The 11,914-nt window shown below is 39.0% G+C and overlaps 1 protein-coding gene across 1 annotated transcript; it reads right to left on the bottom strand.

The window, feature by feature from the left end:
• Nucleotides 1-1,211: 1,211 nt before the first annotated feature.
• On the bottom strand, nucleotides 1,212-2,114 carry LOC149196151 (uncharacterized). Its single transcript, XM_089408196.1, has one exon. The coding sequence runs from the start codon at nucleotides 2,112-2,114 to the stop codon at nucleotides 1,212-1,214; it is 903 nt and encodes a 300-aa protein (XP_089264322.1).
• Nucleotides 2,115-11,914: the final 9,800 nt, after the last annotated feature.

The following is an 11,914-nucleotide window of genomic DNA, read 5'->3' as shown; positions in this document are numbered from 1 at the left end:
TTTGGGTGTTTGAAAGGATCAATTGAACTTCAGAACATATTCAATTATATAATACAAACTGCTAAATTTACATAGGTCAAGTCTTCACTACCTGTTTATTTACCTTATTTACTTTGTACAGAAGACATATATAGTCCAGCCATACATTACGTGATGCTTAAATATCTTATCTAGTATTTATAAATTTATAGATAAAACATCGCTTTAGAATTACAGAAACACATAGTACACAAATTTATCAAAGAAAATAAGAATGCTTCTTTTTGTTTTTTTCAATTAATTTCTTAGCATTCTTACTTATACCAAAAAAGGGGAGAAAAAGGCACAACGATGATGCAGTTGTGTGTGGGTGTGTATAGATGGATGAAAAAAACATAATTTTTTAACAAGCTTTTTTTCCAAATTGTACAAGTGCTTTGTTTTGGTGAGTTTTAGGATTCTTGAAATAATTCTGCTTTGTGTAATCCTCATGTATGAAGAATCATGTTTCACTCTATTGAAGACTTGAGGTAAAATCTCAAAGGGTTTTCTGGGTTAGACAAATATTACCACTCTATCGTATCCTATATAGAATAGGATATGTAGTAGCATTAAATACTGCATAGAGATTAACCACCTCTATATCACAAATCCAAGTCCAACCCATACTGCTTCGTAAATGTATAATTTAACCTACTAAAAGTTACACTTTACATTCCTTCATCTGCCTATAAAAATATACCAGCGTTCACCCATGCCAAACAATTGTCCACGTCAAAATAGGGCATCAATGCCAAACACACCAAACAGAAGATTTCAAAACCATTTGAGCATTGTATTTAGCGTTCATCCATGCCAAACAATTATCCATGTCAAATCAGGGCATCAATGCTAAACACTGAACAGAAAATTTGAAAGCCATTTGAGCATTGTATTCAACCTTAGTTTAACTCTTATCTTTGTCGCATAACAGGGATATCACGATTTAACTAATCACTTTGAACGTTTCAAACAAAATACGCCTATGCCAAACGTCTTGCAAATCGAATATGACCCGAAGTAGCCGGGAAAAGGGTGGTGTCCTCTTACAATAGTCCGTGTACATACTTGACGACAGGGACAATTTCTTTAGCCTGTTCGTTTATATAATGGAGGACAAGCGCTTGGAAAGCATCTTCAGAGTGTCTACCAAACACACTGATGCATGCCTCTCTCACCTGCTCTGACACGTACTACCTAATTAATGCTTCATTTTCATCCCCTGCACAAGGTTCACAGTTCTTCAGCAGCCACATTGCCAGGTTGAAATTTCGAAAGTCCGAGGGATCAATGCTTTGAATGGCCACCATAAGCTTTAAAGGATGGAAGTTATTGAAGATGATGGGTGCGAAGCGTTTGGACTGTGCTCCTACCAGGTATGAAGACATAAAAGATGCGCGAATCCAGTTATTCTCTTCTTCAGATAGCTGGGATCTCCCAATGAACCTCTCTGCCTCTAAAGCAAGCTCTGCGAATTCTGCGCATGCTAGAAGATCCACATCGATAGGTTGTTGACCAGACCTTGTAGCCATAAATTCCTCCTCTGCTTGGTCATGCATTTTCTCAAACCGTGCAGTAATTATAGGCTTCAGAGATGTCCTCAGAGAGTGCTCCAGAATGCATCTTCGGCACTTGCACCCCCAGTACTTGCACCTGGCTTGGCACTGTAGGAAGGGAAGGAGGGGATCCAAGTAAGGAGTGGTGATCTCTTCTCCTCTCTCGATGGGCTTGGAGGCATGAATAAACATGGCGCTTCCTACAAACCACTTGCAAGAGTTCGGGAGGCAGGAATGGTTAATGAAGGATGGCAGCAGCCAAAGACCGTTAAAATTATCTCCCTGCAGAAATAATATGGTTTCAACTGTTTTCTCTTTTGAAATAAACTTAAATTCTTTACCTGCACCAAAAGAGTTCAAAATTACAATCTCCCGAATACGCTTATCATCCAGGGGCAAATTTTCATTTTCTTCTCCTTGGCCCTTCGTCTTAAACAGATCAATAGCTGGAACCTCCAGGCTAGTGGACGTGGACGAACCATGTAAACTATAAAGCTGGCGGAGTAGTCTCTGTGATTTTCTGGCTTGACAGACCACCATGGCGACAATATCTTCTCGAGACGCTGTGTTGACCGCGTTCTGCCTACCTACGATGGTGGCAGAAGTGCTCCTATAAGTAACTGCGACAGCGTTGCTCACCAACAAAAGCTCTCCGCTCCTTATTTTTAGGGTAGCGTAAAGTCCCGACCGCGTCCGTCTTCGGTCATTTTGATCTCCACATTGCCCACGAACTCGGCTAGTTCGGGAGGAGAAGACATAGATTCTCCGAGTAAGTAGTCAGAGATGTCATACTTGCCATTCAGGCTCTGGGCATACAAAGTCATGGCCCGGCCTAGCGCCTCTTTTATTTCCGTCTGCCCAGCGCTGGTCCTGTACGCCTGCTTCAAACATTCGCATGCCGCCTTGTAATGCCTCAGTCCGAGCAGAGCACGGCCTTTCCTGTAGAGCGCTTTGAGATGGCCGACATCGATTCGAAGGGCCTCGTTCGAATCCTCCAACGCCAACTTGAATTCTTTTATTTGCAACCACGTCTCCGCCCTGTTGGAATAAGCATGCAGAAGGCCCTTAACGATCTGATTATCACCATTGGAGTTGGAGGGGTTCTCCTTAAGCTGAAGCTGAGCGGCATCAATGCATTTCGTGTAATGCTCGACTGCCGCGACCCAATTTTGTTCTCTGAAGCACCTGTTGCCTTCTTCTATCATGTCCTCCAAATCCAGATGCAACAGTCTCTCCGTCGGCTTCCCTTTCCGAGTCATGAGATTCACAAAGTTGGCAGGGTTGTCCACGCGTACGGTGAAGCCACCGTCGTCAGCAATCTTTAAATAGGGTTCCTTGACGGCTCTCTTCTCGAGTCTCTCAGAGGCGTCTCGAAGGAGGGCTCTCTTTCTCGAGTGTCTCCGAGGTTTCTTGGAGAAGGGCTCTCTCGAAGTCTTGCAGGAGGGATCTCTCCAAATCGTTCCCAGAAATAGGTGGAAGCGAGGCCGCCATTAAGCGATACACGTCTTCTATCCACACCTTGCTCTGGTTCTTCTCCGCTTATACCCAGTTATTTATTTCTTATAACATAAAGAACCAACCAAACAATTCCTTGGAAAATAATGATCCAGTATTTGCATTTCCATCGGCATGCACTAAACACATCACGGGAAACACATATATCGGCATTTTCCTTTGCATCCACTAAACGCATCATGGGATAAGCAGCACGTATATCAGCATTTTCTTCAGCATACATTAAACGCATCATGAAATAAGCAACACGTGTATCGGCATTTGCCTCGTCATACAATAAGCACATTATGGGATAAGTAACACGTATATCGGCTTGCTTTTGTGAATAAAATTATAAAATTGATCTTAGAATGTGGGAAGGGAGAGCTTGCTTGTATCTATGTTTCTTAATTAGCATTTGCGTAAAATGTTTCAAAAAAAAAAGTCCTAAGGCACAAATTCTAGAAGCATTGTGATATAGATAGATTCATTGAAAATGCAAAATTAGTAAGTGAAGAGTAAAGAGCTAGTACCTAATGTCCATTGCATTAAATAGGTTTTGTTCTTTTTGGAAACTTTTTGGCTATGACATCTTGCCAAAAAACTTTCCATTTTTAGCAGGCTATGGAATGACTTCAACTAGAAGGAGACAATACTTGATACTATTGCAGGTATTGAGGGGAGCAAAATTTGTCCTCGTTAGTAAGATGAATAAGGGCAACAAGAAAAGAGGAACTAAGAAGGGTTAAAGAGAGAAGAAAGAGAAGCCAGGTTCTTGTAATGAGGGAAAGAAGGACTTAGCCACATCAAGTGCTTCAAGTGTCAAAAGTTTGGGCACTTTGCTTCCAATGTCATCAAAAGAAGGTGAAGGGCAAGCAACAACGCCATAAGCAACTTGCAAGGAGTGAAAAAGCATCAGCACAAGTGGATGAGCTTTCTTCCATTCTTGAGATACACTTCTCAATGGTCTCATGCCCGTCATCTAACATCATGTTTGATGTCAACTGGTATGTGGACAGTGGAGCCTGCAAACATACACCTCTAACAAGAGTACCTTTAGTAGAACTTGGTGATGATGCCACGTATCCTATTGCAAGAGTGAGATCCATCAAGTGATATCCTTAATCTTACTAAGTTATTGATGTTTTGTATGTAAGAACTTTAGGGCATGATAGTGAGAACTTGTGTGAGCTTCGACAAAAGAGACTAGGTCACTTGCTCTAGTAAATGTTGACAATCTTGCAGAACATGGTGTGGGGATTGCCAATCTTCAAGGCTGAGAAGAAAGGGGTGTGCAAGGGTTGTGCACTTGGCAAGCATGTGAAGGATGTTTTCCTAGGTAGTGAACATAGGTCAAGAGGGGTTTCTGACCCAATCCACTCAAATGTATGTGGACCCATGTCCTCAACTTCCTTATCAAGTAACATTTGCTACAAATATTTTATTGATGATTCTTCTAGGAAGTCATAGACTTACTTCACGAAAACCAAGGATGAGGACTTTGAGAAGTTTCAAGAGTTTAAGGGTCTTGTAGAAAATCAAATAGGTATAAAGATTAAGGTGTTAAGGTCCGACATTGGTGAGGAGTATACTCCAAAGGAGTTTGATACCTTTTGCATGAAAGAAAGAATCAAGAAAACATTGATAGTTCCCTACAATCCTTAGTATATTGGGGTTGCAAAGAGGAGGAAAAAATCTATCATAAAACAGTGAAATCCATGATTCATGATCTAGTTCTGCTCATGTGTCTCTGTGTATAAACATGTCTTATCATTATCTATATTTTGAATAGGTATCCTCATAGAATTTTGAAGGATATGACATTAATGGAGGAATTCAGAAGCCTCAAGTAACACATCTTTGAGTTTTTCAGTTGTCCTATCTACATTCATATTCCAGATGAGAAAAGGACCACGTTAGAACCTTCTAGTTTGAAGGACATCTTTGTAGGTTAGAGTGAAACCTCAAAAGCTTATAGAATATACATTCCATCTCAACATAAAGTAGATGTTTGCAGAGATACCAAGTTTGAAGAAAATGCATGGTCCTCTAAGTCTCAAGAACCTCCAATAGTGCCCATGGAGGCAGAAGAGCTTGGTATCCCAAAAACAGATATGCAGAAATTAAAAAGATCATGAAAAGCAGATTTAGATCAGCAAGCTTTTGGAGGTGTAAGGGGTGCCTCTTTACCTTCAAGTTCAACTAGAAAGCCTAGATGGCTAATTTAGACATTACCAAAGGCAACAGAGTAAGTTGGTGCTCCATGTGGAGGTTTGCCGTTACACCAAAACCCGCAGGTAGTGGTAAACGTTACAACCCAGTAACTAGGATCCCCAGGGTGGAAATTACGGATTCTATAGAGGTGTGGTGATTTTTCCAACACCCCCCCTCAAACGCATCTCGGGGGAATCGAACCTGGGTCCAAGCTCTGATACCATGTAAATGTGTTAGAAAACCTGCACAGATGAATCTAGCTAGTAAAGGTTGAACACACAGCTTTGCAGAGCAAAAACACTAAAAGAAAATCGAAAGAACAAAAGAATGATTCATTAGAAAATAAGTTACAATGCTCATGATATAGCATTACTAGGTGAAGATCCCAAGGTAATGCACCATAGTGGTGATCAATGAGAAGACTCAACACCTACAACAAGTTCCGGAGAGAACTAGCCAATTGCGGAGTGAAAGAAGGAGCAAATCAGAGAGTAAATCATGCAGAAGAACTAACTAGTTTCGGAGTTAAAGAAGGAGAAAATCAAGGAGTAAATCATGCAGAAGAACTAACCAGTTGTGGAGTTAAAGAAGGAGAAAATCAAGGAGTAAATCATGCAGAAGGAATCTTGCATGTAGTCCCATGCTCTAACTAAGAGTTCGCAGGTAGGTGTGTAGTAGTTCCAACACCCCCCTGAACACAACTATGGGGAAAAATAGAAAATGGGCCCTGGCAACTAAGGCCAAAGGTCACCCAAAATACAGTGCAACTTGTACTAAAATTGAGGAAAGAGGGAAAACCTCATGGGAAAACCCCCCCTCAAAATACAATGTAATCAAAAGAAAAGAGGAAGAAAAGACAGTTGCTAAGCAACTGTGTCCTTCACACCAAGACGATCGCGCAGAGAGCGAAACTTCTGCTCAGTGAATGTCTTGGTGAAGATGTTTGCAGTCTATTCTGCTGAAGGATAGAACTGCAAATCAATGACCCGATCATGTGCTAAGTCTCTGATGTAGTGCATCTGGATCTCTATGTGCTTCGTCCGCTGCCATTGTACTGGATCCCTGCAAAAATTGAGAGTGCTCTGGTTGTCACACCAGATGACAATGGGCTGGTGGAACTAGATGCCCAACTCAGTGAGGAAGTGTTGTAGCCACAGAGCTTGAATGGTGATGTTGACTACTCCTCTGTACTCGGCCTCAGCTGAAGAGAGAGAAATAGAAGCCTGCTTCTTGCTCGACCAACAGATAGGGCCAGATCCTAAACTGAGTGAATATCCGGAGGTGGACTTGCGATCAATGCTGTCTCCCACCCAATCAGACTCTGTGAAGCCAAGGAGATTCAATGCAGTGCCTGCTGCATAGTGAATCCTGAAGGTGATGGTGCCCTACACATATCGGAGGATGCGCTTGGCAGCATTCCAGTGTAGCTCATGCGGCTCCTGCATGTATCTGGAAACTGCCCCTACTGCATATGAGAGATCTGGTCTAGAGTGGGTGAGGTACAATAATCTCCCCACTAGCTGTCGGTAGAGAGTGCTGTCAACTAATGGAGTGTCACCTCCATGCTCAAGGCGGACCCCAGACAGAAAAGGAGTCGGTGCTGGCTTGCAGTCAGTCATGCGAAATCTCTCGAGGAGATCCCGTGCATACTTAGCCTGAGAAAGTTTGATGCCTGTGGCATCCTGGCTGATCTCAAGACCAAGAAAGAAGTGTAATGGACCCATTTCGTCATCAAGAACTTATCATGCAAGGCCCTCTTGACTGTAGCAATGGCTAAAGCCGAGCTGCTGGTGATTAGGAGATCATCTACATACAAAACTAAGATAAGAAGAGAATCATGTGTCCTGAGCATGTAAACATTCGGATCAGACTTACATCTTTCAAAGTTTTGTGATAAGAGAAAAGAATCCATCTTCGCATACCAAGCTCTCGGGGCCTGCTTAATGCCGTAGAGAGATTTCTTTAGTCTGCAAACCAAAGATGAATCCTGAATGACACCATGTGGCTGCTCCATGTAGATCTCCTCAGATAGGTCTCCATGAAGAAAGGCATTCTTCACATCCATCTGATGTACTTCCCACCCCTGGGCAGCTGTAATGGCAAGTGTAAGGCATATGGAATCCATCTTTGCTACTGGAGCAAAGGTCTTGTCATAATCAATGCCATGCACTTGTTGGAAGCCTTTGGCTACTAGCCTTGCTTTCAGTCTAGTGATTTGCCCATTTGCAGCACTCTTGGTCCTGTAGACCCATTTGCATCGGACAAGTTTCCTTCCTGAAGGAAGGGGGACCAGATCCCAGGTCTGGTTCTCGAGGAGGGAGTTATACTCCTCCTCCATGGCGGACTCCCAAGATGGATGCCCAGCAGCCTTAGCATAAGACTGTGGATCAGAAGAATGAACCAAATGACAATGCCAGGATGGCGATGGTTCAGTGGCAGTGAGGGCAAGAGAAGGCTCAATAAACTCTGAGCTAGTCCTCTGCAGATCAGAATTATCCCCCACAAGACCATTTCTAGTAGCTGGGTGGTCTTGTGCATATATCTCACGTAAGCTCCTTGTTCTCTGATTTATGATAGGGGAATATGATTCACTGCTGGAAGCCCAATCTGGGCTTGGATGTGGATCATCATATGCATGCACTAGATTTGTATCTGAAGACTCTGTCTCTGCATCTGCATGCTCTACCTCGGCATCTACATGCTCTGTATTTTCATCTGAGTGTACTGAGTCATCATCTCAGACATGAGGTAGATAAAAGGTGTCTGCATGCAGCAATTGAGGTGCATGCGAGAGACTTTCCTAAAATTTGACACTTCGCTCAATGATGAGCTTGTCCGTAGAGGAAATCAGGAGCCGGTATCCCTTCACACCATCAGGGTATCCAATAAAGATGCACTCAATGCTCTGTGGATTCTATAGAGGTGCGGTGATTTTTCCAACATCCCCCCTCAAACGCAACTCGGGGGAATCGAACCTGGGTCCAAGCTCTGATACCATGTGGAGGTTTGCCGTTACACCAAAACCCACAGGTAGTGGTAAATGTTACAACCCACTAACTAGGATCCCCAGGGTGGAAATTACGGATTCTATAGAGGTGCGGTGATTTTTCCAACACTCCAACTACTTCCTTGCAAGTAAGCCACCCTCCTAAAAAGTTCCCTAGTTATGTTGCACTGATGCCTTCCATCATTGAAACAAAACCTTCTAGTAACAAAGAGGTAGTAAGGAAGCAAGTACTGCAAAATGCCATGATGGAGGAATACATCTTCTCCTAAAGAATGATGGGTAGGAGATAGTGCCTAGACTAGTGAGGAAGTCAGTGTTTGACTCTAGGTTGTTTTACATGGTTAACCATGTAGTAGATAGCAACATAGAAAACTACAAAGCTTGGTTTGTGGCTAGAAGGTTCTCCCATTAAAAATGAGTTGACTATGAGGAGACTTTTGCTCTTGTTACTAAATATACCTCTATCAGATTTATACAAATAATAGAAATTGTTTATACAATTTTTTTTATACTTTTCACCCAGTAGAGTATGTCTCTAGAGATATTAACTCGCCACTTCCAAAAATACATTATATGCCTCTAGTGCTTGAGCTCAACTCCTACTACATTATAACATTTTTTAAACACTAAATAATTACGTATTTTTTTCATAGTGAAAATTGAAAACATAAGTTTTTTTTTTTAGTTTATCTCTATTAAAAATTGATATAAAATTATGTTACATAATATGTACCTAGGAATGTTTGAGAGTGAAATTTTTTTTTAATATTTTCTTTTTAAGCATCTAAAGAATCACATTTTCATTATGGAAGGTAGAAATATCAACAAGAAACCAGGTGACCATCTTCATAATGAACTATAATATCAACAATGAAAGTCAAATTAATGATGCTTTTAATTAAAACTAACTAACTAACTAACTAACTAACTAACTATATATATATATATATTCATGTTTTTTTTAATTATAGCCAATATTGACTTTTTAAATATAAAATTAATTACACAACTCCCTCACATTATTCACCTCTTAGCTTCATAAGTTGATATTGGTCTTCATTGTATTTAAGTTTATGGTAATTTGAACTAGTTTTTTCATTTGAAAATCGTAGATTGGCCTTGATATTCATTAAATTTAAATTTATGATATTTTCTTGTTAATTTTGTTGTGAAATTGTGTGGGAATGTCTTAGATGATATATTTGAGTTGTTGTAGCATGTATAATTCCTATGTCTCATGATTTTTTCACGAGCTAGAATCAATTTATTTATTAATAAATGCAATTTACATAATTAAAACTTACAATATGAGAAAAAGGTGGGAACATAAAACAATAAGATTAAGATTTTTGTAATAGTGGTCCTTTTTCCTTTTTTCTGTTTTTTTCGGGGCATGTTCTCAATTCTTTTTAAAGTTAAGGATTTGTTGGAATTACAGAGTTGGGTTATGTAATCTATACATTCTAGGTATCCTACTAATTTTAGTGTTGAGTTCATTTTGCATTTAAAAATGCAATTTAGCAATTTAAATAACAAAAACTTTAACTCTCGAAGAATTATAACACAATATTCCAAAAATAAATAAATATATAATATAATTAAATCATGTCTTTTTTAATTTAAAAATAATAAAGAGCAATATATTTTCTTTTATCTCCTTTATTTTTCTTTATTTCATTATTAACTCGAACTGCCATATAGATTAAATGTCATGTAAATACTAATAACATCCTAACACTTACTTTATAATGCATTTGCTTGCTTAGGATGTTAGGCATAATGTTAACATACACATATATAAACCATAGTTACCAAGTTCGAATTTGAATTATGCTTCTTTCGACACTTGTCAGTAACTAAAATTGATTACTTGACCTTGCACCATGGCTTCATAATTGTAAGACCTTGTATTTTAATATTATCTTTACTATTTCATCTTTGGTTGTTTCTATCCCCATATCATTCATGTAGCAAACCTGATTTGTACTAAAGCATCTATTTCTTTGAACTGTACAAGCTCACCTTCATCCAACTAGCAAGTTTAATTTTCATAAATATATCAAGAGATCATTGGATGATGACTTCAAGATGGTTGTTGGAATCAGGTTAGTGAAGATTCCTTTGTTAGCAAAAGTTTTGGTCTTCCAAGAAAGCTTTGCTTTGTCATCCCTCTAGTTATTCTGAAAACCTCCTCTTGATTTTTACCTAATGCGCAACCTTCACTGCATTATCTACAGTCCTCCATTATGGGATTTTGTTGTAATCTTTTTGCTTCTCAATGTTTATGGTAATTCTTCAACACTCTATCTCTGCTACCAATGACTTCAATCTGCATATTCTTAAAAGGAGTTTCTGTTGTTGTTTAAGGTAACACCCTCTTTTTGGTTGGATTTATTTCTGTGAGTAGGGTGGTATTCATTCTTTTGGCCCTATTTAGTTCACTTAGTTGTAAGTGCACCAAAATCTTGGACTAATATGACACTGAATTATTGATAATGGGAGTTAATAGTCATGACAATTTTTTGATTGAATTCTTTGGTTTTATGTCATTTTATCTCCAAAATATACAGATAAATTTTGTTGGTTGGAGCAAAGCTACAAGTTATAATAACATATTTGGCCTTAGAAATTCAAGGGAGGCATGTTGTAGTTAAAGGAACCCCATCTGTGCAACCAACAAATAAACATTTCGGTTCAATCGCCCTCAACTTATCCTTTTCTTTATCCAATTAACAAATTGTATTTCTAAATCCTATTCACTGAGTATTTATGGAATACTAATTGCTTAATGGTTAACTTATGTTCTGCAGAATTCTTTCCAGCTTGCTTTCTTCTTGTGGATATGGATAAGCACTATGTTCATTCAATGAAGGATAAATTCTTGTTTATATAATCATAGGATTTACTATGGTAACGATGGTAAAATTTGTAGTCTCAGGTACCCTAGATCAATTTCAGTTTATCTAGCTAAATTGGTTCAATTCTATGCATCCCTACATCATATTTATGTTTGACTTTATATGTTTGTAGTATGAGATTGGCCTGAAATCATGTTTCCATGAGAGGCTTGATATCACCATAATTAGAATTATGATTGGGTAATTATGTTTATTGTCTAAACAGATAGAGTGTTGTGGTTGTTTGTTTTTTAAGTTATCAAAGAACTTTATCTTGCCTAAATGTAAACAAAGCTCATTCCAATAAAACAGGCTATAAATTTATATTTGTTCTTTCCTTTTCATTTTTATAGCTTCATTATTGCTGCTCTGGTTTAGTACTAGCTTATTCTCATGCAGATCCAGTCTGTATAAGGAGAATATTGACAATAACCATATTTCGCATCTGATAAGGACTACATTCGATTGTTTATGTGCCCATGGTTGTTGTGCAGCTTCTATGTAGCTACATCACACTTCCACTTTATGCATTGGTGACCCAGGTGAGTCTTTCGATGTTCATTGAAAATACAATCAACTTTGGGTGTTTGAAAGCATCAATTGAACTTCAGAACATATTCAATTATATATACAAACTGCTAAAGTTACATAGGTCAAGTCTTCACTACGTGTTTATTTACCTTATTTACTTTGTACAGAAAAGACATATATAGTCAAGCCATACATTA

This window comes from Pinus tabuliformis, chromosome 2_2, assembly GCF_031772625.1.
Source record: "Pinus tabuliformis cultivar Carrire ecotype Pingquan chromosome 2_2, CPIR1, whole genome shotgun sequence".
NCBI classification, from domain to species: Eukaryota; Viridiplantae; Streptophyta; class Pinopsida; order Pinales; family Pinaceae; genus Pinus; species Pinus tabuliformis.
This window is presented reverse-complemented; position numbering and strand designations above follow the sequence as displayed.